This window comes from Lepidochelys olivacea, assembly GCF_965140295.1.
Source record: "Lepidochelys olivacea isolate rLepOli2 genome assembly, chromosome: 7".
Taxonomy (NCBI): Eukaryota; Metazoa; Chordata; order Testudines; family Cheloniidae; genus Lepidochelys; species Lepidochelys olivacea.
Window position 1 is genome coordinate 88,936,121 of NC_140417.1, and position 26,845 is coordinate 88,962,965.

Consider the following 26,845-nt stretch of genomic DNA (forward strand, 5'->3'; position numbering starts at 1 on the left):
CTACTTAAAGGGTTGGGCAAAATCTCAGAATTTTGTAGCATGAGGAATGCACCTACAGGAGTCAGTAACAGCTATATATGGCAGTGTATTGTAAAGTATCTACTGAAGGAATAAGTTTATTCAGTCAAGAGTCTGGACTCACTTTGTTTCAGGGTCTGCTCTGACTCATCTGCTGATGGTCTTTGAAAGAAACAAGACTATAAATTATTTTACTGGTACTTGCAAAGACAAGAACTTCTGAACAACAACCACTGTGGAATTCTGTTCTGGATTCCATCAACTACAATGCAATCCAGATATAATCCAAATTCGTAGCAGGTGGTCCTCAAAAATATAAGAGATTTACTGAGGAGGCAGATGTGCCAAGTTCTTATTCAAACTAATTAAGGCTGTGAATTTTGCAAGGATGCACTTTCTAAACTAATGAGGTTTGCAGTCCTGCGGGCATCTAGAACGAGATACACTGGGAAAGCAGTTTTATTGACACTTTGGCACCCCTGCTTCTGGTATTGGTGAAATGTGAATGTGCAGATGCATGTGAAAATGTAAAATAAGGTTGAAAGCTGAACTTTCACCTGCTGAATTAAAAAAATAATCAGGCTGGGTTTTGTTTGGGAGATGGTTTGGGTTTGGTTTTATTTTATGTGAAATGGGGTTTACTTGTCTCTCATCCATGTCTCTGGTAAGTTTCAAAGAGGAAGCAGGAGTGGGGGACGCCGAAATGTCTATGCCTCTATGTCACTCTCACAGATCTTGGGAGACAGGCCAGTCCTTGCTTACAGACAGCCCCCCAACCTGAAGCAAATACTCACCAGCAACCACACAACAGAAACACTAACCCAGGAACCTGTCCTTGCAACAAAGCCCGTTGCCAACTGCATCCATATATCTATTCAGGGGACACCATTATAGGGTCAAATCACATCAGCCAAACTATCAGAGGCTCGTTCACCTGCACATCTACCAATGTGATATATGCCATCATGTGCCAGCAATGCCCCTCTGCCAAGTACATTGGCCAGACTGGACAGTCTCTACGTAAAAGAATAAATGGACACAAATCAGACGTCAAGAATTATAACATTCAAAAACCAGTCGGAGAACACTTCAGTCTCTCTGGTCACTCGATTACAGACCTAAAAGTGGCAATACTTCAACAAAAAAACTTCAAGAACAGACTCCAACCAGAGACTGCTGAATTGGAATTAATTTGCAAACTGGATACAATTAACTTAGGCTTTAATAAAGACTGGGAGTGGATGGGTCATTACACAAAGTAAAACTATTTCCCCATGTTTATCCCCCCCACCCCCCACTGTTCCTCAGACTTTCTTGTCAACCGCTGGAAATGGCCCACCTTGATTATCACTACAAAAGGTTCCCCACTCTCACCCCCCCAGCTCTGCTGCTGGTAATAGCTCACCTTAAGTGATCACTCTGGTTACAGTGTGTATGGTAACACCCATTGTTTCATGTTCTCTGTGTATATAAATCTCCCCACTGTATTTTCCACTGAATGCATCCGATGAAGTGAGCTGTAGCTCATGAAAGCTTATGCTCAAATAAATTTGTTAGTCTCTAAGGTGCCACAAGTACTCCTTTTTCTTTTTGCGAATACAGACTAACATGGCTGCTACTCTGAAACATGTCAAATATAGTCTTTCAAATATACAATGGATCCAGTTTTCTTCTGCTCTATGGGCCCATTGTTGCAATTCAGTGTAAAGGGGTCATTAAAGAAGTAGAAATGGCTGCTGGACAATATACCCACAGAGGTGCTGCCATGGAGTTACTCTAACTTACACCAAAGTCCAAACCAGGAATAAGGATATTGCAAAGGTGGTCTAAAGCTCCCTTCTACAGTTCCTAAACGAAGCACAGGAATAGGGTAACAGAGGATAAGGTTTAATATATTCACCACAACAATTAAAGGAATATGGACAGGAAATGGTTACTGTAATCCATAACCAGATTCATAAATAACATTGCTCAGACTTAAATAATTGGGACATGACTCCAAATAGCAACAAAAGAACCTCAGTAGGTTCAGATAAGCACAAAAAAGCTTGGATGCTCACTGGAATAAAAACAACTTTTTCCTCAGATTTCTAGTACGGTGGTATTGTGAGATTCCAGGGTTGTAGCTGAGAGACCACCATGTAACAAATATGAGCAGATTTTGGAAAAATCACAAGATCTATTCAAGTAGCATCAGTAGTAATGAAAATGCCATCAGATTGATCTGTTTTTTTAAAAAAAAATATTTAACCACTGCTCTATCTAATCAGATAGAGGGGGATTTGAATTGCAGTCCCAATATGAGAAAAAGTTATTTAACTATGTGTGAGAGGCCCATTTGGCCATCCTGTACTTAAACCTTTATAAATGCAAGTAGTAGATTCTAATTTCATTGGAGAGCTCATGATGAAGGTTCCTGTCAAAGTATTGAAAAAGTTGTACTTTTCTTTCTTTAAAGAGATACTTTACGTGTAGTTTAGACCTTCTCATCCCCATTGGCATGTGTAGTCTCATTCATATTCACTAATCAAGAGTCAAATACACAATGAATGCAGAAGTCAGCTTTGTTTGCATTCAGTGGATGACTGTCTTAATCTCTTTGTGAAGTAGGAGTTTACATTCACTTAATTCATGCTTCTTCGGTTTGCATTGTCTATGAATGTGATTGTTTGCCAGCAAACACTGAGAACATTAAGTAAACTGTGTAGGTTAAAAAGAAGTGAAAGAAAAGGAGTAACAAATAAAACCAGGAAAGGAAAAATTGCAAATGACTTTTTGCTGTATTGTATTATTTAATAATTATTGCAGTTAGAACCCTTCAGGAGATGATTTTTAAAAATCACCATAGTGAAGTACAAATCCAGAACTGTTTTGGCATGAAAAATCTGTCCCTTCTGACATTTTTCCACTTAAAAGAAAATGTATTATTGGCATCAGAACTACCCTGCGAGCACAAAGGAAAATATATGCAGTTTCAGATAAATCCTGCCCTTAGGGAGGTGATTTGCAGGTCTGTGTAAGTGTCCAAGAGCCTTGACTCCAAATCCATAGAAAGTGTTTCCTCTTTGTTTTGCTTTCTGTGTGTGTATATGTCTCTCTCCCAAACATGGCATCATACCTCTCCCAAGCCAATGACAGTACAGAAGCATTAACTTTTAAAACTACAGTTTGTCCTTGACTTAAATAATGTAAGGCAAAGTTAATGCCATATAATTATAAATAGATAATAATAATTATTAATAAAAAAGCCTACCCAAACCTACGTTACTATTATGTTAAGGTTGCAAGTTTAAATCTAATGAATGTCAAATATGAAAATTAAAAGATGAAGTCTTTCAAAAACAGGACCTCAAACTAGGTTTGTACATCCTGATCAAGCCTCTCAAATAAGTAGGCTGGTTTTCAAAACTGCTGAACACCCAGCGGCTCCCACTGAAGTCATTAAGAATGTAGAGGTTAAGGAGCTTAACTGGAGGATACTATTGTTTGAAAACTTTGACCAAGATTTTCATAGTATCATTAACATTTCCACAATGCAAATGCTATATTTACTTACGCATCTAATAGCTAATACTTATGCATCTAATGGATTAATAGACTTCTGTGTTTGGATATTTAAACGTATTGATAAATTAGTGCAGCATTGTTGATGTTGGGTGGGATGTGGGTGGGATTTTTTTGGGGGGTTTTTTACATTTTGAAAATGTCAGTTCCCTGTTCCACGTGTGACGGGTAGACCCCACCACCCCTGCCTTTGGAGAGGCTAGCGCCACGGCCCCACCCCTTCCGCACGAGGCCCTGCCCACCGCAGGTGGAGCCCCCAGCCCCCCGCCCCCCTGTGACCAGAGAATCCCCTGACTGGCTGGAACCCCAAGCCACTCTTCTGCTCCCCTCCCCCCACCGTCACCTCCAGAGGAGCCCCAGACTGACCCCAGACAGCCGACTGACCCAAGCCCTGTCCGGAGTAGCTCCAGCCAGCCGACTGATCCAAGCCCCGGCCAGAACAGCCCCAGTCGTGCCGGCAGGCCCGGGGCCACAGCATCACCAGCCCAGTGTCCCATGGCAACAGCTGCAGCCAGGGAAGGCAGAGCCTTCCCTGACCTACTATACCCACCCCTCATTCCCTTTTCCTAACAATAGGAGGCAAAATTTAGATAAAATTAGAAGAGCTGTATTTAAGATTTGTTTAGCCATTATTTTCCTGGACTTGTGCAACATGGGTATATCCCCAGGACATGCATATGATCTCCATTGTTAATTGGATTTTTCTCCAGCATGATTGATACTGGGAGTCCTCATCTGGGGTGGGAGGCAGATGGTCACAAGGTCATGACCTGCCCTTCCCTTATTGCTAAATAGGAGGGTTGTTCCAGCAGGAATCCTACTATGGAAGTTGAGCCCCCCTGGTATAGACAGTCTTAAACCTGAACTATAAAATTTCTATGGAGCGCATAATAGCTGGTACCTAAATCTGTACTTGGGTTAGTTTTAATTTAGACTCTCTGACTGTTCTGGTGCCTCCACCTTATATGCGATCAGATCACTTCTCTAGCTGAATCCAGCATCTTTCCCCCATGTTTGGGGCAGGAACCATCTTTTTATTCTCTTCTAGATCTTAACGGGGTTTTTTCATAGATATTAAGGTCAGAAGGGACCATTTTGATCATCTAGTCTGACCTCCTTCACGATAGCGGGCCACAGAATCTCACCCACCCACTCCTGTGAAAAACCTCTCACCTATGTCTGAGCTATTGAAGGCCTCAAATTGTGATTTAAAGACTTCAAGGAGCAGAGAATCCTCCAGCAAGTGACCTGTGCCCCATGCTACAGAGGAAGGCGAAAAACCTCCAGGGCCTCTGCCAATCTGCCCTGGAGGAAAATTCCTTCCTGACCCCAAATATGGCGATCAGCTGAACCCTGAGCATATGGGCAAGATTCACCAGCCAGATGCTCAGGAAAGAATTCTCTGTAGTAACTCAGATCCCACCCCATCTAACATCCCATCCCATTATGGTTCTACAAGTAATAAATAGTAATAATTGAAAACGGAGTGTGGATGAACTCCTAGAGTCTGAGATTGCTGTGTGATGCTTCAAAACTCTTTCTGTGTATACATACACATGTGTGCACACGCACACACAACAATACAAAGATTCAACCATGAGTCTTTTGGGGCAAGGTAAAGCAGAGCCTTAATTTTTGGCAAACTTGGGATCACTTTGAAGTATTTAGAAAAATGTGATTTGTTTGTGTGAATTAGTCCTCTATTTTACATTGTCAGATGAAGTAAAATGCCCAGCTGCAAAAGGTCAGCAAATTTGAAGGCACCCATTTCTATCGCCATAACCCAATGTAAAGAATTCTGATCTGTTTTAATTTGCAAAATTCAACCCCCAACAGCCTCAAGGTGAGGAGGGGGTTGTCTGGTCAAGCAACAAGAAAGAGGGTGTGGCTCTTTTAATGGTTTCCCCTCCTTTTGGTGGCAAGGGGGGGAAAAAAGGGAGTTAGGCATCACCTGATCTGGGGACTGGCTAGATGGGCTCTTGAAAGCCATTGGGCCCCATGTGGACCAGCAGGGAGACTTTATATATCTATTTATGCCCTGACTGCCAATAGAGATCTATTTCACATTTGTCCCACAGGCAGGTGGCCAGTTCCCCCTGGAAGTTCACAGCTGGGCCTCATCATTGAGGCTACTCTGAGTTGATATGGATGATGGGGTGTTATATGAGGAGCAAGGGAAGAGTCAATGTTTGGAGCTATGGGCCCATAGGTGGGCAGCCAGTTCCCCTAGAGCTTTGCAGCTGGGCCTTTGGTGCTGAGGCACACCTGAGTTGTCTTGGTAAGAGGAGCATTCAAGAAATGGCCAGCTGAAATGATTACTGTACACCAGGGTGAAAATTATTTGGAATTTTGTAACTGGCAGGAGGACTAAATCATCAAGGCACAGAGAGATTTAGAGCAGATCCAGGACCTTTTCCTTGGGCAGACTGTAAACTAGTTTGAAATACTACAGTGGACAGTGTGGTGGGATTCCATCAGGCCTCTGTAGGTTTACAAAGCTAAATTTATCATCAGGAGAGGGAAGTTGATAATTGCACACCAAAATTTTCATAAATTGGTGCCTAAGTTATTCAGGGATGATGGAGTACAGCTCCCAGATCAAGGAGCAGATATATTTTTGGTTTGGGAGGGAATTATTAAGTATTTGGGAACCTGGTGGGCAGTGAGGAGTGGCAGCCAAACTAGTGACAGGTGTCCAGTGCAGGTATTTGTTCTTTAGGGGTCTGGCTCCCTGAAAAACTGGAACTGGAAGTGCACTCTGGGGGAAGGCATCCCCTAAAGCAGCTGGGGAATAGGACCAAAGCTCCTAACAATCCCCTTTTTTCAGCCCCTGAGCCCTTATGTGAGGGGAGGGTAGTGGATTTGTGGGGGGACTGATGGCCACCTTCCACAAGTAGCTGGAAATGAGTGAGGAGGGAATGATGAGCTGCACTGTACAAGTTATTGCCATTAATTCCGAAACGAGTTAATGAAGTTGCAGACTAATTAAAACCATGTCCTTCACACGTTGGCATTTTTCCTATGTATTTGGGACAATGTGCTCATCTCCATGCTCTCCCTCTTTGATTTTGGTCATTTAAAAAGTTGCACATGTATTTTTTAATGAGTTTAACTCATCTGTTTTCTCTGCAAGTGTAAAAATGTATAAAGCTGTTACTAATATATTCAAATTATGAAAATAGATTTAAAGCAGAAAACAGAAGTTAAATGAAAAATAAAAACGGTGGTTTAAAGTTGCACTTGTTTAGCTTTATTTAATTTTTTTTAATTAAATTTAGTGGGCCTTAATCCTGATTGTGTTGTTTATGTAGTACATATTTCAGGATAAATCACACAATCAAGGTAAATGGTTGTTCCTATTAACAAATTACAGAATTGCTGGAGAGAAGCTTTGAAATGTATTTGGCTCCTGATAGGGCAGTTATTAATGGTCCTTCAGCTGAGCATGGTTGAACTTTGTTTTATATTTTTATTTTCTTTTTACTGCCTTCCTCAATATAATGTACCTTTGCTTGAAAAAAAAAACCCCAAAGAGTCTAACATAAATTTTTCCTTCACGATACATAGGTCACTATGAAAATAATAATTTAGGCTCTCATAAAGTATTTATAGTAAGCTGGTCTTATATTTTCTTGTCATTCTGTCACATGTAGTGTAAAAAGCACTTTCAGAAAGAGCAAGCTCATCCAGTTTAGAAAATTAACAAAGACATATTGTGGGACATTGCTTGAAATGTCATAAGAATCTCTGCAGTCCCTGGAAGCTTTATTTACTTGGGTGACAGACTGTTTTCTGAAGTAGAATTACTTTACGTGGATCCCTCACACAATAATATTATATTGAAAATTTGGCATCTTCCTCTTGGGTGCCAGGCTTGTGTGATAGTAATAGAATTGAGAGTATGGAAAGGCTGACAGTGGCAAATGGGTTCTCTAATGGGAAGGGAGTGAATGGGTATAGTTTGAAAGAACAATTGTGGATAGGTCCATAGTCTAGTTTCAACTTGAGAACTAAACTCTTAATTATATTTTGCAGGATATGAATGATTACTCCCCAGTATTTAGCAAAGTTCTCTACAGGGGACTGGTTGCTCCCGATGCAATCAAGGGCACTGTAATCACTACAGTTTCAGCTGAAGATCAGGATCCTCCGGTAAGCAAATGATTTTGTTAATACACTTCACCCAAGAGGGAAAAATCTTTAACCCTCATATGTGACCTAAACCTCTGAGCAACAAAGGAGATTATTATGAGTCTCGCACAGCAGTAGCTTGCATAAATTTTTTATCCCAGCCTGTCCTTTGTCATCATGGACATAGGCTGCATTTCAAATGATTTTTCCCAGGGCTGACAAATCAACGATACAGCTTCTTTTTGATGGGAAGTTATCCGGCTTCATGGCACAGATGATAAAAAGAATAGGCAGGAAGCAAACCCATGACTGCCTGCATTTGGAACAGCTCTGTGGCTTAAAAAGAAAACAAAACACAACTTTGCAAGCTTGTCATTTCCTTGATTTGCAGTCATTGTGAGTTTCCAGTCTATGTGACATACTAGTGTTCAACAAAACAGCACAGTTCATCAATAGCCCTTTTTGGAAATGTAGTATTTGAACTGAGCTTGGTTGATCTGGGGATAAAGTTTATTTCTGCCACTGGTTTCTTATCACTGTTCCCTGGTGAAGCTCTTGATTGACAGAACCGTGCACATTTTTGACTTGTTATCTTTTCTGATGGGTAATATCTATTTGTGTAATCAAGGAGGTTCATGAACACTGGTGACCAAATGATACACTGAGGACAACAAAAGCCAAAAATAGTCTGTCAGAAGGGTTTAATTTTGATTGTTAATGTTTAGAATACTAAGGAGAAGAAGAAACACTCCAAATGCTCGAGGAGTGGTGTTCTGAGAGAGTGTTTGCAATGCACATTAAAAGCTAATGCTAATATTTTGACAGAGTTCCACATAAATCGGTTATAATTAAATACAGTACATAGTTTTTTTTAACACTGAGAAGCGCTGAAATACTAAGGCTATACTTATATAAGTCATATTTAATATGTACTGACTGTGTTATCCCTTTGCAAAAAATCCAGACACAAAATGGAAAATTGATGTTAATCAGTCTAGCTCCTTTGAAGTTAATTGAGTTGGGATAATTTATACCAGCTGAGGATCTGGCCCATTGTATGTTTAAGATCTGTAAAGAGAGTACTATAAAAATTCAGGTTAATAGTATCAATATTTATTTATTATTACTATGTATTATTTCATTAATGTCATTTCTGTGTTGAACTCTATACAGAACACAGAGAAAGACACAGTCTGTCTCCTAAGGATCTTACAACATCAGGGAAAGATTTGAGGTTGCATGGAAAGGCTGAAGAGGTGCTAAATACTGGCAGCCATTCTCAGACCCATTGTGCCTCAGCCAGGTGCAATGCCTCCTCTAACATAGGGGAGCATAGATCTTAGCAGCTTTTGCTATGCCCTTTCACAGAGGTCAGTGTGCATTTCCCTTTGCCGGCCTAACTCTGGTAGCCATTGTGGATGGGGATTAGGGCAATAGCCCCACCCTCTTATTTCCCGTATAGCTTTCTTTGGTGGTGTCCCAAATGGGGCTAGTGGTTGGAGCAGGAGTCGGGAGCTAGGGACTGGAGTCAAGGATCAGAGTTGGGGTCAGGACCCAGGTGTTGAGCCCAGGGTTGGAGCCAGAGGCAGGAGGAAGCAAGGCTGGAGTGGACTGGAACAGGACAAGAATAAAGCTGGATGGCAAGGCTGGAAACAAGGCAGGGGTATGAGTAATTGCAGCTGCTGAAGAGCTTAAAAACAGTCCTGCTGGCTTCTTCAGACAATCAGGCTGGCCAGCCAATTGGGTGGTCCTAAAGTAACACAGTTTAGCTCATTAATCTGTCTGGAGGACAGGCTGGCTAGTCCTCATGCTCAACTGAAGGAGCACACTCAAGACAGGTGGAGACTAATACTGCTGTCCAAGATGGATTTCTCCAGTTTGTGTGCCTGGGAACACAATGGCTGGTCAGTGTCTGTTCTCTGCCCTGGGGGAGTAAGACTATGCACATTCTAGCCCTAATCAGACATCCAGTGATTTGAGGAGGAATTAATCCTGATTGCTCACACCCCCATCATTTGTTTTCAAGTCATTTTGAAAATTCTACTAAGATGGTATTCTGAAACTTTAATTATTTTAGTGTTCTAAGATTTCCAGCTGAGGTCGATATTGCTTGAAGCTTTGTTGTCATCAGGTATCTCTTTGGTATTCTGTGTATTTGGTATTAAGGACATTAGTGAGGTGTGTGGTTCAGGTGTTCACATTACAAAGGATGTTATTGTAACTTACAAAGTTTGGCAGTTTCAGTAGAAGGTTAGGAGGAATATGAAGCACACACAGTATTTCAAGGAGCTCAGTGAGCAACGCTGGGTGAAACTTGAACAGCAATGGCTCCATTTTGTCCCCTCAGGAATTCCCTGTCACTTAAGGAACTCAGCAAATTGTCTCAATTCAAGAGACGGTATCCTCAAAGTAACCTGCAAATTCCTCACATGTAAAATCTCTACTCGATTTACAATTAGTCGTCTCGCATTAACCAAATTATCCACCACTGGGAGCAGTTCCACTGTGTATGACTTGTGTATGCTATGAGAAAGGCTAAGATTATGTCATGAAGGTGTAACAATGCTGGTTCTGGTGGGACCCAACAGAGAGTGCCAATTCAGGACAAACTGCTTAAAGCAGGGCAGTTACAGCCCAAGGCTGGGGTTTCTATGCACACCAAGGCAAACCAAACCAGCCAGACAGAGGACTTTGGTTTTACCCCATTGGCTAACCACAAGTCACACAAGCAATTCCCTTAGACACTCCAGTTTCCCAGTATCACCACCAGTGCCACTTGTTATGGGGACGAATGGTTATGAAAACCAATACCCCAGTAAAAGAAAAAAGGTTCTCCTGATCCCAAAGCACCAAGCCCCAGACCAGGTCAATATACAAATCAGGTCTTACCCACAAATCACGCTGTTGGCAATCCTTTAGAGTCTAAAATCTAAAGGTTTATTCGTAAAAGGAAAAAGATATAGATGAGAGCTAGAACTGGTTAAATGGAATCAATTCCCTACAGTAATGGCAAAGTTCTTGGTTCAGGCTTGCAGCAGTGATAGAATAAACTGCAAGTTCAAATCAAGTCTCTGAAGAACATCCACAGCTGGGATGGGTCTTTCAGTCCTTGGTTCAAAGCTTCAGGTTAGCAGAGGTATGAAGCAGGATTGAAGACAAGATGGAGGAGCTGCAGCAGCTTTTTATATTCTCTTACCATGTGATCTTTCTTTCTTTGTCTCAAAGACAAGCTGTCCATCACATGGCCTGGAAAAACCTCAGAGTTCTATCCGTAGGCATGAATCACAAGGCATGTCTGCTTTCTCTCAGTGGGTCAGTTGTATAGCTGATGGTCCTTAATGGGCCATCAAGCAGGCTAGGCGGACACCAGCTTGTCTGGGGTGTCACCCAGTAGTATAGCGTAAATTTGAAATACAGACAGTATAGAGCCAATATTCATAACTTTAACTACAAAACTTTAACTACAAAAATGATAGCACACATAACCATAACCAGCAAACCATAACCTGTCTTATTTGATCCCCTTTATACAAGATTTGGTGCCACTACAGGAACTTGGTTGCAACCATGTTCTATATGGTCCCAGTTCAAGTCAATAACGTGACAGTAAGGCTAATATTATATCATGAAGGTCATGAATATCACAGAATCCGTGACTTCCAGAGACTTCTATGACATTTCTGCTTCATCCCTGGGGCGGCAGGGCTGGAGCTGTCAGCTGGCAGGGCCCCAGCAACTCCCAGTTACTGCAGGGGGCTTCTGCAGCTCCCAGCTGCTGCCAGGGTACCTGAAGCTCCCAGCCAACAGGGGCATCAGGGTGGACCCCGCAGCTCCCAGCCGCAATCCCTTTGAGCCGCCATGCATGGTGGGGGTAGGGCAGCAGCTCTCTCAGCCACTGTGGATGGTGAGGGGGATGCCAGAGTCCCAGCTGGACCCAGGGAGGAGTCATGGGCTTCCATGATTTTTTGTTTATTCCCTGTGACCTGTCTGTGATTTTTACGAAAGACAGCCATGACAAAATCTTAGCTTTATCTATGAGGGATGTTACAATTATTTTCTTTGCCTCCTGCACAGCCATAGCTCAAATCTTGATCAATTCCTTAGGTCATAGTCCATGGGCCCTGGATCAGGACTCCTCCACCAGTATGTTAGCCATATTCCCTTCTTGATTTATTCATTTCAAGTTATCTGTAAATCCAGTGAACTATGTGAACAAGGCCAGGAGAGAGGATATTTTGGAGCCACTGTATCAATAGTAGACCTGGATGAAAAATGGATTTTCTGTCCTATGGTAAATTCTGATACTTCAAAATTTGACTTTGTCCCAAATTTTGATGAAAAGGCAATATATCTCTGAGTTTTTTCACAAAAAGGAATATTCCAAAATATTTCATTTTGATCTTATTGAATCATTTTGTTTCAACTTTATCATTTTGACTGTTACAATAGCATAGAATAGAATAATATAAATATTTAACTGTCATTATCATAATGAGAAGTTTTGATAATTTCCCATGACAATTTAGATGAAATTGGTACATTCCAGGAAAAGGTTTTGATTTTTGCAAATCTGCTTTTCCTATGGAAACGTAGACTGTCCATAGAAAATTTTTGACCAGCTCTAATGAATAGACATGTACAAAAGAATTCTGTAATATATCACCAGACCATAGATAAAGTGGTGATTTGGCAAGATAGTTCACTCCCTCCGAAGGTCCTGAAACCAATTCCAACAGCTACTGTTGTCAATGTTTTGAGTATTGAAAATGTCATTGTATGAGTTTTAGAGAGACAAGATGGGTGAGGTAATAATCTTTCATTGGACCAACTTCTGTTGGCAAGAGACAGAGCTGTTCAGCATAGTTAGAATTGTATGGAGTGGTCAGAAGGTAATAGATGGTGAGACCTTTGGGGATAATGTTTTGTTTCTTGCATTTGCTCAGGAAGTAGAAAAGAAATGAAATATTATCCTCACCAGTTTCACCATCTATAACCCTCTGACCACTACATACAACTCCAAATATGCTGAATAGCTCTGTCTCTCTCACAGAAGTTGGTCTGTGATGAGGTGGTCAGGAGATCCCCTGCTGGAAGCCTCAGGGTCCTGCCACATTCATCCCAGGAAAGGAGCAGTGGAGCTAAGTCCTCTGAGCAGCCAAGAGAGGCTACAAAGGGCTAGATAATCAGAGAGGCTGCAAGGAGCAGCCAATCAGTGCCCAAGAGGGCCATATAAAAAGGAGATGCAGAACCAGAGACAGTTCCTTGCTCGCACCAGAGGAGTGCAGATGGTGTTCCTGGCTGGCCAAAGGGAACTGCAGTACCATGGACAGCTCAGTGCTGGCAGGAACCAGAGAAGTGAGAAAGAGCTTCTTGCTGGCTGCTGGGCCTTAAATATAGGAGAGCCCTGACGTAAGGGTGAAGCATCAGTGAAGGCTGGGGCCTCAGGGAAGTGGCCCAGGGAACTGAAAGCAGTTTCATTAAAGTAACACGGTGGCACATGGCTGCTATTCTTAGGGTCCCTGGGCTGGGACCTGGAGTAGTAGCCAGACTTGGTCCCCCCTATATGCTACTAGGGAAATGTCCTACAACTGGACAGCGATAACCCTGAGAAAGGGATCTGAGCTGTTCAGAGGCCCAGCGAGAGATCTGGGGATAGAACAGACCAAGAGGGCACTGCCTCCTGGGAAGAATACCTGGGGTACTGCCCAATACCAGGGCCAGAACTGTTTAAAGACGGCAGACACACCCAACCACCATTACATAGTCCAATAAAAGATATTACCTCACCCACCTTGTCTCTCTAATATCCTGTGGCCAACACAGCAACTACACTTCATACATCATGTGAGTTTATATGACATTTAGCACAATGGAGTCCAGATCTTGACTGTGACCTCTAAAAAGGTCTGTGATAATATAATATAAAACGTCCAACAAAAATTTTCCCCAGTACGCCTTCCTTACAATGCTTTCTCTAATATTTATTTAAATGTCCTCTCTGCTCTGGGGGTGGGGAGTTACCCACTAAATTCCAAAGTGTGTGTGTGTGTGAGAGAGAGAGAAAGAGAGCAAAATCACTGGGTAGAATCACATAGGATTCAACTTAAATCCGTATATATGGATTCCATTCCATATATAGCTGGCCCCTGTATGTATGCATATATATAAATATGTGGAAATTTAAACTAAGCTTCAAAAGGGCGAAAATGAATCAAAAAATTTAGCCAAAATCTGAAGACCATTTTTTTTCTTTACTTATTAAGGTAAAGTAATTTAATAGCATTTTTAAAAGTTAATGTGTTACCAATATATATACAGTAATACATACACGTTATTTAGATGTGTGTATATATGATGTGTATACATATATGTATATTTCTATTACAACCTCTCTCTCTCTCTCTGAGTGCATGCATATAGGTTGTTATGAAAATAAATAGAATTCTATGCACAATTATTTTAATTAATCTAGAACAGAAAAAAAAGAGACTAGAACAGAAAATAAAGTTACCATTAATGGATTTTGCAATTTACTGTTGTTTTATAAAAAAGCTGAAGATTAAACTTAATGCTCAGAAAAAAAGAAAAGAAAAAGTCCATAAAGGTTTGCTAAAGTCTAAAGAGGAATTCTTTCTCCTTACTTATTAAAAATAAAACAATTTAATACATTTTGGATAGTCGATATTTTACTTCCAACTAATGACTAACAATACTAAGCCACTTCCTGACTTAGAAAATCAGAGAAAATTGAAAAGAACAAATTGGCTTTTATTTTTTCTATTGAATTAAAGTTGCTTAGCTGTTTTATCCTCCACATTATTATTTTGGGGCCTGCTTTGACATTAAGAGATGTCACAAGACAGATGGGTAATGAATGAACGACTATCATAGAAAAAATACAACAAATAACCTTTTCTCTGCTATTACAAAGAATCTTTCTTTAAACTTGTCTTAGGGGGATAAAGATTTCACTGTGACCATCATCAATTTTTTGGTACTTTTTTCATCTAATTGGATCTTAATTGGGCAATACAAATCAGTCTGTTTTATCACTTCAGGAAAAAACACTTAAGCTGAAGTTTTACTGTGAAAAGTGACTCTAAACTGTCAGGGTGGGATTCCATGTTTGTATCGTAACCAATTCCATATTAAATGTGATTCTGTGTGAATTGCAGATAATTAATATAATTGAATAGCAGGAAAAAAATTTGGATATAGGACATATCTAATTTAAAGTATCCAAGCTTTAAAATATTGCTATTTTACAAGTTAAGAAAGAAAGAAAGAAGTATTTCCTAACTGTCAGCCTGGGGTGAAAATCAAGCTGGATTTTTTTCCTCCTTACATATCACTCATAATAAAAGTTTTGCAGATCAAATCAGGTCCTTAGTTACTCCCCATTATCTTCATGAGATCCCCTCATTGCATTCAGGTATTATAGTGATGAGGGTGATATAACAAAGTTATTCACAGGGTTACTGGCCCCTTTAAGGGGAGTCCAAGCTCAAGGTGAACTAGACAGTTAATTGAATAATGAGCACCTGAGCCATCTGATAAAAGGCTATCTCTGCTCAGTTGCTAGGAGGTGCTCAGAAAGAGAGAAGCTCTTCTGTGGGAGGGGAGCTCTACAGACACTACTATCTCCAAGAAGGAGGGCTGTGCAATCCGTGAGCCAATGAGAGATATTACATGCTAGAGAGATTACGAATCAGAATCACTGGCCCCAGGGAGAAGGGTTGTGCAACCTTCTGAGCCCAAGGAAAGAGACTTTATTTCAAGTATGGTTTGGAAAATAACTGGCACATCTGATCTTTGAACTATTACAGTATCTGGTTTTGGAATTATTATTTATTATTTTATAATGCCAAAAGTATGCGTGGCATCTCACTATACTAATAAAACTTGGCCCTTGCCTGAAAAGCTTACAATCTAATTTCATAAATAATGCAACAAAAGGGATATCAGAAGAGTAGGAAGAGCTAAATAGGCGAAGGACAGACAACAAGAATGATGGCAATAAGATTTTGTGGTTACTCACCAAAGACTTATGTTAAGCATCCATTATTTCTAATTTTTAATACAAGTAAATAAATTTAACTAAATACAAAAGTCTTTAATTCTTTTTTTTTTTGAAGGAATTGTAATAGACCTGAGTCTTAGGTAGGTATTTGAGACTCCAATCCAAGAAAGCAATTATGCCCATGCTTAAATTTAAGCAGATGTATACATACATTGAAGGAGGAAGTTCATATATTTTTTTGTTGGATCAGGCCTTGAATGAGAAGAGGACCAATTCAGGAATGGTATTCCATGCGCTGGAAAAGCAGCCAAATGTGAGGCATCAAGGCTGGCATCATAGGCTGAGCAAAACAGGCAGAAGGCAATGCAGTAATAGACAAGGGTGGTTAAGTAGGAAGGAGTGTCTGCTAGGATCTGGAAAGTGAAGACAAGGAACCTGATTTTCCACTATGTTACACCAGTTTTATATCAGCAGAGCTCCGTTGGGGGTATAATGGTGTAAAACTGGAGTAATACAGTGGCGAATCAGGGCCCAATTGAGAAATGGAAAGGAATACTGTCAGATTGGCATGTTTTGTTTAGTTGTGTTTCGAGTGGATTGGTGTGGGGGCAATGTGGACATCCAGGAGGCTGGAATAGCAGTAGTTGCAGTAGTTAAGGTGGAATGTGATAATATCCTGCATGAAAGTGTTTACCTTTTGAAAAGGTCAGATCTCATAAATGTCAAGCAAGAAAAGCCTCAGGTTTTGCTCACAATCTGGATGAAGGACATGGAAGTGTCAAAAATGATCCCTCAGGGTATAGGCCAAAGTGACAAAACATTGTAGCCTTGTCAACAGAGACAGATAAAGGGGAAAGGGAAGAAATTTTCAGAGGAAAAATAAGGAGTTCAGTGTAAGCCGTTTTAAGTTTAAGCTATTGGCAACCCATCCAGGTGGAAATTTCAGAAACATGCTGAAATGTGGAATTGGTTGTGGGAAACAGAGCAGAAGATTTGTGACTCAGTGTAAGATGATAGGTGAAGCCATGTGAGTGGATGATATATGATGTAAAAGGACAAGAGGAGGAGGGCAAGGATAAAAGGCCTCTGGGACCCTTACCAGAAGAGGGAGAGGGACAATGAAAAAAAAAAAACTTCAGAGGCAAGATTGGGACCAGAAGCATCCAACACTGCAAGACAATAGTCAAGCAATAGTAGAATGGAATATTGATCCTGGCCAAGAAGTGTGAAAGAGAGAAAAATGTTTTGCAAGCAATCCCCATGAGCAGATGCATAAAGTACCGTGTGCATGTATTGCAGAAGTGAGAGACTACATAATGTCATCCACAGTCATGATTTGTAAATCATATTAGACCCAATCCTGATGTTTTTATTTATTCTTTACTACAGCCTCCTTAGGGGAGGATTTATTAATGGAGGTTCTCTGTGTCCTCGTAAGAAGGAAAGGATGGAAAATGATAAAATACAGGTAGGAGCTGATGAGAAACAGTCAAATGAAAAAGAGTCCCATTCAATTACATCATGTAATGGCAGACAGCTAAAAAGTAACAAGTTTTTAAAGTGCTTATATACAAATGCTAGAAGTCTCAGTAATAAAATGGGTGAACTAGTATGCCTTGTATTAAATGAGGATATTGATATAATGTGAATCATAGAAACTTGGTGGAATGAGCATAATCAATGGGACACAGTAATACCAGGATACAATATATATCAGAAGGACAAAACAAGTGGTGCTGGTAGGTGCACTCTATGTGAAAGAAAGCATAGAATCAAATGAAGTAAAATCTTAAATGAACTATACCAGAGAATCTCTAAGGATTGTAATCCCATGCGCTAATAAAAAGAATATAACAGTAGGGATATAATTACTGACCACCTGACCAGGACGGTGATAGTGACTGTGAAATGCTCAGGGAGATTAGAAAGGCTATAAAAATAGAAAACTCAGTAATAAAAGGGGATTTCATGTATCCCCATATTGACTGGGTACATGTCACCTCAGGATGGGATGCAGAGATAAAGTTTCTTGACACCTTAAATGACTGCTTCTTGGAGTAAATAGTCCTGGAACCCGCAAGAGGAGAGGCAATTCTTGATTTAGTCCTAAGTGTAGCACAAGATATGACCCAAGAGGTGAATATCGCTGAACCCACTTAGTAATAGTGACCATAATATAATTAAATTTAACATCCTTGTGGTGGGAAAAACACCACAGCAGCCCAACACTGTAGCATTTAATTTCAGAAAGGGGACTACACAAAAATGAGGAGGTTAGTTTACCAGAAATTAAAAGGTACCGTGCCAAAAGTGAAATCCCTGCAAGCTGCATGGAAACTTTTTAAAGACACCATAATAGAGGCTCATCTTAAATTTTTTCCCCCAAATTAAAAAACATAGTAAGAGAACCAAAAAACTGCCACCATGCCTAAACAACAAAGTAAAAGAAGCAGTGAGATACAAAAAGTCATCCTTTAAAAAGTGGAAGTTAAATCCTAATGAGGAAAATAGAAAGGAGCATAAACTCTGGCAAACAAAGTGTAAAAATGTAACTAGGAAGGCCAAAAAATTAGCTGTTACAACTCAAGAAAGAGATCTTGGCATCACTGTGGATAGTTCTCTGAAAACATCCACTCAATGTGCAGCGCAGCAGCAGCAGTCAAAAAAACAAACAGAATGTTGGGCATCATTAAGAAAAGGATAGATAACAAGACAGAAAATTTCATATTGCCTCTGTATAAATCCAAGGTAAGCCCGCATCTTGAATACAGCATACAGATGTGGCCTCCCCATCTCAAGAAAGATATTTTGGACTTGGAAAAGGTTCAGAAAAGGGCAACAAAAAAGATTAGGGGTATGGAACGGCTTCTGTATGGGGAGAGATAAAAATGACTGGGACTTTTCAGCTTGGAAAAGAGAAGACTAAGGGGGGGATATGATAGAGGCCTATAAAATCATGATTGGTGTGGAGAAAGTAAATAAGGAAGTTATTTACTCCTTCTTATAACACAAGAACTAGGGGTCACCAAATGAAATTAATAGGCAGCAGGTTTAAAACCAACAAAAGGAAGTATTTTTTCACACAACGCATAGTTAACCTGTGGAACTCTTTGCCAGAGGATGTTGTGAAGGCCAAGTCTATAACAGGGTTCCAAAAAGAACTAGATAAATTCATGTTAGATCAGTACATCAATGGCTATTAGCCAAGATGGGCAGGGATGGAGTCCCTAGCCTCTGTTTGACAGAAGCTGGGAATGGGCGACAGGAGATGGATCACTTGATGATTATCTGTTCTGTTCATTCTCTCTGGGGCACCTGGCATTGGCCATTGTTGGAAGACCCGGTATGGCCATTCTTATGGCCAAACCATATACTAAATGAGAAAAACCCACTGCATGGCCAAGAAAGTAGGCATAGCAAGCCCTTCTTTCCTGTCTCCACTAGTAAGATAAAGGGATCTGTACTCAAAAGATATTGTGGGAGTAGAGGGATGGAATGTGACAGGTCCATGGAACAGACAGTCCTAGTACCTCAAACAGTGAGCCCCACAGCCTCAAAAATTGCAGTGGTCAAAACTCACTTAGGTGCTTTTGCTGACTCTTAGGAGAGGGGAGATTCTGCTCATCAGGACTAGCATTGAATCTGATCTCTTTAATGCGATTCACAAATGTTTGCCAAATCATGTATTTTAAAAGAGTTAATTGAGAGTGTGGTGGGGTGTGAACAGAGGTTGCTAAGAGTTTTCTTAGTACTTTGTGATTGACAAAGTGAAAATGTTTAGTATGTCTGCACAGATGGCTTTACACACATCTTAATTATTCAAGGACACCTTTGTTCCTCTCTGGAGAGGGAAAAAAGGCTTATTTCTTTCTTATTTAATGCCGATAACTCATGTTTTATTTAAGTGGCATAATGCCACTCAAGGATGCCGGATAATTATGGCCATCTTCTCAAAATGCGTAAGCCTCCAAATAGTGATTCAGTAACAATTTATTAGCAGGGGGTGTAATTGAACCATTAGAATTTTGATAAATCTCAAACATAATTTGCTTGCTTTATTTATAAGTAAATATTCATGAGGCTGACATATTATGGGGTGCTGTTTTTCCCCTTTGATAAGCATGCCTGTTCTATACAGGTTATCACTGCAGTAGCTGTAATGATCCATTTCTACACTCTCCCGTTATCCTCTCTTTTTTTGTTGTTGTTGTACTGTATTGATGGGGTGCATTACCGGAAAGGGAGATTGAACACTAATTTTAAAGATCAGATTGCTTCCTTATCTTGGGTATGAAATCATTTATGGATTTATCTGGTGAAGCAGTACGTTGAGAACTTTTTCCTCAGTTCAAGCTCTTAATGAAATCATCAGTGATCATTCTTACAGTTCTTAACAACCAGTGGAAATTAAAATGTTTATGAATATTTAATTGGGGTGAAAACCTATGAAACAGTCAGTTCTTGATCTTTGAAAACACATTGGATTGCTATTAGATTTGATAGTGTAAGTGGAAAGTTTGTTTGAAGGAAATATACTATATACGTAAGTACCTCCTTAAGTAATTTTATCTCATGGATTTACGAGTTTGTATAATTTTAATTCTTTAAATTGCACTGTTAGAATAATTATGGGAGCAATCCTGAAAACTCTTTATCATATGAACCAAAGTTTTCAGGATCAGACTCTATGCTGCTGAACTGTATGCTCATAAGTAAAATAGCTCAAGTGATGGATCTGAAAAATGCCTTGCAGTAAAGGGCGAAATCGTGACATGTCCTTATGTGACTCCTAGAGAGGAAGAGAGCACACAAGAAGGCTCCTTCCCCACCATTGAAGGTTATCTACATAGGACTTGTCACAGCTGCAGCTGAGTGCCCACATGGCTCTCTTGGTGTGGCAGTGGAGACATCCAATACTCCAAAGGGGCAGCATAAGATTAAGAGGTGGGGGCATGACCCCACCTTCCTCTGCACTCTTCTGCAGAGTTAACCAGCCACAAAGAGAGGAGTAGACTGGACCATTCTAAAGGATGGTGCAGTCTGCACAGTTCTCCTGCAGAAATTGTGCCTTCCCAAGTCCTCCAGTAGGGTCTGTGACCCTAAGAACTCCTAAATGCCAACTGGCAAAGGGTTCCCTGTTCTGGAACAGCCACTCCTATCAAGTCTGACAAACTCATGACACCTAATACACTGCTTTCACCGTATTTACCCATAAACGATCATGTAAGATGTCTAATGGAAGCTTATGTCATACTGATCCTCTTAATCATTGCATGATACATGTATGGGTGATATTTTAGAAGCTGTATGTATGTAGGCGGGATTGGCAAGGTGTTTTTGCCAGACAAAGGGATGTGGAATCACCTGCCTCAGTTCATGTGTAAACTCAGCATTGTAAAGCTAACACAAAGACATCCCTATTTACATGTGAAAGTCAACAGGAAAAACAATTTGGGAGGCAGGGAAAGATGTGAAACAAACAGGAATATGGGAGACACTTTGGAGCTAGCACTCTCGAAAGGACGCCACAGGGAGTCATTCTGATGTGGAGACCAAATCAAGAGAGTATGGGGATAAGAGGAAGGCAACAGGACACCTCTTTTATCCACCACTTGAGGGGGTAACTGGGCAATATGGTTATGCCCATGAGAAAACAGGATCTCAACCACCCTCGGTTGAAATGTTGCAAGAAAGGTCATAAGTAAAAAATTGCTTTAGACATGATTAGCTTGTTATAGTTAAGTCTTGGTTTAGGAGAAGCATTTTATACTTTATTTTATTTGTAACTTGTTATTATCATTTCTCACAATCTTTTTAATAAACTTATACTAGTTTTCACTATAAATAGATTCCTGTGTTATGTTGCGATTATTAGAGTTGGTACTCAATTCAATCAAACAAGCTGATGTGTGTATGCTCTTCCCTGGCAAGTAGCAAAACTTGTAATTACTGTGAGTGTTCAGTGAAGGGGCTGGACTCCACAGGGGGATGCTTCTGAGGTGTTCAGGGACTGGGGTACACCAAGTGTTAATTTGTAAAGCAAATTGGGAACTGGCAGAGGCCAGAGAAGAGTGCTTGAGTGGCTGAAGAGCTGGCAGTGTCAGGGAGCTGACATCCAGCTACCACATGAGAGACTCCTTCTCACTGGAGGCTGGAGAATAGCAGTGACCCACAGTCCTGGACACCCCAAAAAACTGTCACAAGATCATGTGGCTCTGCACTATCTCTTGTCCAGGCCAGCGTCTATATTATCGTTCATGTTTATTACAGTTGTGCCTAAGGGCCAACCAAGAATTGGGGCCCAATTGTGCTAGGCAGTGTGTGGACACAGTAGTAGAAGGTTCCTACCCTGAAGAGGAAGTGTTGCAATCTAAACAGACAGGTGCGGAGTGAAGCTCCGCATGGAGTGGGAGAAAGGAGGCACCACCTGGATCCTAGTGATCCCAGGAAGGAGTTCTCCCCTGCAGAATTCAGGAGGATGCTGGTGGAAGGGGTGGCCCTGCCTGGGCCCCATTTTATTCCTCTCTCCTAGTGCATCAATCCTTGCTTTGGCTGCTTCTGTTCCTACTGGCTGCATCTCTGGCTGACTCCTGTCTGCAGTTTGTCCTTTCTTTTGCCCATTTTACCGATTTAATACACACTTTCAGAGGCTTTGAGTTTCCAGGGGGCACTTGACCCCTACTCTGTCCCAGGCCCCACCCGCACTTCACCCCTTTCCCCAACTCCCTCCCTGTCTCTTCCCACCCCCAACCCTTCCCTCCCCCATTTCTCCCCCTCTCCTTCAGTGCCTCCTGCCCGCCACTGAACACATGATCACGGTGGGCGGGAGGAGCAGGAGATGATCACCGGGGCCCACCGGCAGGCGGTAGGGCTGGATGGAGAGAGGGGGAAGAGTTGATCTGCAAAGCTACCCCAGAGCACCCATGGAGTCGATGTGTATGCACACATCCGGTCACTGAATGACTAATGAACATATTCTTTCTCATTTTAAATAGCGAATATTAGTTTTGCAAAATTTCACTAAAATGTTCGCTACTTAATTCTGGGCCATTTTCCTATCAAAAACTTTGTCAAGTTGAATTTTATTTCAAAACATGAAATGTTGCAGTTTTCGTGTTCCAGTGCAGAAATTCATTTTCAGATTTTTTAAATTTGATTACCGCCCCCCCCTCCAAAATAGGACTTTTGAATGAAAGTAGGTGGAACTCCATAAAATTTCAAATTCTGTGATGCTTCACAGGATGTAATTCATGGCAGATTTTGGCCCAGTATCTATAGATGCAGATAATTCATTAAGCTACTATTGTTGTTGTTTATTTCTCATTTTGCATATAGTGTCATAAACGCGCACAGTATTTCACGTGTGAATTCTGGACTGAAAATATAACTTAGTAAAACAGGATTCTGTTAGCAAGTCAATTCATTCCCTGTGCCACTATCCATGTTATTTCCCAGGAATAAAATCCATTCCATCCCTATAGACCTGGGGTTTTCCAGTTCTTTATGGGTGAACTATAGTGGAGCTTGAAAGATGAAATCCAGTGACCTCCTGTGTGACCTGGGCAAGTCACTCCAGCTTTCTATGTCTCAGTTACTCATCTGTAAAATGAGAGTAATGATATTTTCCTTCCTTTGTAAAGTACTCGGTCCAGATCAAATATCCAAAACTCTGAGTAAACTGGAGAATGGGCATGGGGCTTGAGCTGTCAACCCTGTGCATGGCGAGGCTTGGGATGTCAACCCTCCCAGGAGCTGACAGTAGGAGCCCCACCATGCGCAGGGCTGACAGCCTGAGCCCCACCGCTGTTAGCTCCAGGTGGCTGGTTGTTAGATTAATATGGAGAACCAGAAAATGGAGTCTTGGATAAATGAGGTTCTACTGTATATATATGAAAAACATTATCTAAGAGATTAATGTTATTTTATTGCCATCATCAACATCCCATGGCCATTTGAGAGGTACACAGGCCGCTCTGCCCCTGGCCTCCCTCCGCAGCCTCCTTGCATAGTTTAAGTGGTGTGGAATTTGGTACAGCCAGCTCAGTCCTGCATGCCTTTCTCAAACAATGTTCTTACTGAGGGCAGTAGGAGTTTTGGCTGTGTAAAAAAAACAACCCCCCCACCCCCCCTCCCAAAACTGGGTTATGCCATCTTTTAGAAATGGTGCATGCTATGGATGGCCCAAATGCTCGTAAGTGCTTACTTTTAATGTGGTACCTAACGCAGTTGTAGTGAGAGGAAAACTGAAAAATGGTGTTTTGTGTTGCTCTTGCTATGCATATTGCTTACTCAGTGGCTTCATGAACAGTTTTACCTAGCAGGTGTTGGGGTATGTCTACACTGCTGTTAAATACTTGTGGCTGTCCTGTGTCGGCTGACTTGGCTTTGCAGGGCTTGGGCTGCAGGGCTGTAAAATTGAAATTGTAGATGTTTGGGCTTGGGCTTGGGCTGGAGCCTGAGCTCTGGGACTCATGGAGGCTTCATAGCAATTTTAAAGCCCAGTTGCTAGGGCCGTGTAAGCTTGAGTCAGCTGACATGGACAAGCCATGGATGTTTAATTACAGTGTAGACATATTCTGTGAGTCCCATTATAATATAGGCTTGCATCCAAAATTATTTAAAATACAGGCAAAAGATTAACTGTTAAAGAATAATAAAACTAGCATAAATAACCCACATTGTTATATCTAGAGCTGAGTGAATAATACATTTTTCAATAATATACAATAATACACCCTGGCAACTCCAATAATAAAAAGTTTCAGATCAAAACAAAAAACATTTTTTCCCAAAATTTTCTGCCAATTGAAAAACAATAACAAAAAATGTTTCAGGATAAATGAATCATTTGGTTCAACCTAAAAGAACATGTTTCGTTTCTATTCCAAGCCGGTTTTAGCCTTTTTTGAATTATCATGGGCCATTTCAAAGCAAAAAGTTATTTTGAATTGAAAAATCAAAACTTTTAGTTTCAAAAATGTTGAAATGAAACATTATCTTTTTTCAGAATGTTTTTGATTTTTTTTCTTGACTGAAATCGGTGAAACCAGTACAGATATGTGAAATGTTTCCATGTTGCCAAATCTGCATTGTTTGCCAAAAAAAGTTGCAGTTGAAAAACTTTATGCAATTCTAGCCAAATCATCCTTTGGTGATTTTGTCAATTATATTGTGGCCTATCTCTGTATCTATATATCATCATCCTGATTTTGTTGCTTTCAGAAATTATGACATAAAAACAAAGTTGGTAGCTGCATCAGAATCTGTAGTCACATGCCAGCTTTCTGTATTTAATTACCTAGTGTGTGGATCATTAATGATAATAATAGGTTTTGGTCTTCCAGACATAAGTGATTGTCATTCTGAACAAAATCATGTGGATTTGAGTAAGTAATGTCTTGCTAATCATATCTTGAAGAAAAATTATTAAATTGGGTTTCCTCCTGACATTGAATGTATAATCACCTTGGTACACTATGACCTCTTTGAAATTCTTCATGTTTGCAAGGATCTGAACATCTTTAAAATTATATCCAATTAAATACTTTAATAGTTAAGCATGTTCTTTCTTAAAATACACCATTAAGGTCCCATTAGACATAGCCCCCCTGAGTTAGATGTGCAGTTCTTCACTGTCCCAACTCCACAGTGTGCAGGAGGAGTGTCCCCACTATGAAGCCCTTTTATTGTGTATGCTTTCCCTTATACGCCAGTCCTGTTCTTCAGGCCACTACAAAGTGGGGATTGTCCATCACCCTACTTTCTCTTCACCCACGTCAGGGTGCCATGTACCACCCGGGGACTAGGGACTACTGAGCAGACTGGCTTGTCTACAGATTGCACAACAGATGGATAAAGGTCCTTCTGCCCTAGCCCCACTGTGCACCCTGGTAAGAATCAGGAAGGATTAAGCTCTAAACTTCTTGTACTGTGGTGACAGATAAGCTTTTTTTAATCATATGTAAAACTGGGACCACCAGTTTGCAACTGGAATTAAAGGTTTACGTGCAATATGTGATTTTAGTCCAAATAAATAGAGCCAAATTCTGCTACATTACCCACATTGAGTAGTTCCTTACTCCTCAATGAGTCCTATCGATTTCAGATATACTATTCACCATGAGTAAAATCTGGCAGCTATACATTTCTGCAGTGTTCATTACCATAGTATCAGTGGAGCTATCTTACATAGTTTCAATAGAAATAAATTTGTGTTCTCAATGCCTCTTGTTTATCATCAACAGAATATATTCGAGTAGGATAAAAAAGTTCTTTCTTTTAGTAAAAGTATATTTTCTTCTCCACCTGGTTTTGATGCAGTTTGTGCTGCAAGTTCACTGTTGTACTTACTGATAATTTGTTGACATGCTGCGTAGAATGCATGATCAATAACAGCAAAGCTATTTTGTATCATATTAGTAAATGCAATTGAAAGTTACCAATCATATTTCATTAAACTTTCAGAGAAAATTCGCTTTTGATAATTTGCCTGATTAAGTACAATGCAGGTATTCAAATGCTATCTGCATGTATTTAGAAAATCAGTCAACATTTCTGGTTTCTGAATGTGAAACTGGGTCATGCAGAGTCTGATTCATCCAAAAATATCTGAAAATTTCAGGGCAATATAAGCTTTATTCCTATTTTTTTCTGATATCTTTTTTGCACCCTGCTGTTGGTTGTTTTTCCTCATAGAGCCCCTCAACATGTAATTTATATTCACAGAGATTGAACTGTTTTACTGTATGAAATGATGTAACTGTACATCATTTCATACAGTAGCTGCATGGCTCTGATAGAGGAAGGTGCAGTCACTGAATGTCTAGTCCAACACTCCAACTAGAAATTCAAAGGAGGTGAACTTTCTGAAATTTTCTTTGTCAGATACTGGTATAAAAGATGAAACATGTTTAGTTTTAATAATTAAACAGAACAAAGTTGATAAATGCTATAGTGCAGTGCCCCACTAACTCAACTCACTTGAGGCAATGCTGCTTTAACAGGTCTGAAGGGGATCTCACGATGGTTGTTTGGTTGGCAGTTGATTTCATACAGAACATTTGTCATGATGGGAAACCATCATTTCAGCTGCTAGTGTTTCTGTTCAGTTTT

At 40.5% G+C, this 26,845-nt stretch overlaps 1 protein-coding gene across 1 annotated transcript in view; it reads left to right on the top strand.

Annotated features, from left to right (window-relative positions):
- Nucleotides 1-26,845, top strand: part of PCDH15 (protocadherin related 15) — a 772,236-nt gene that overhangs the window by 582,812 nt on the left and 162,579 nt on the right. The window contains exon 21 of the mRNA XM_084633606.1: nucleotides 7,618-7,734. Coding sequence (XP_084489732.1) covers nucleotides 7,618-7,734 — 117 coding nt within the window. The remainder of the gene's footprint in view (nucleotides 1-7,617; nucleotides 7,735-26,845) is intronic.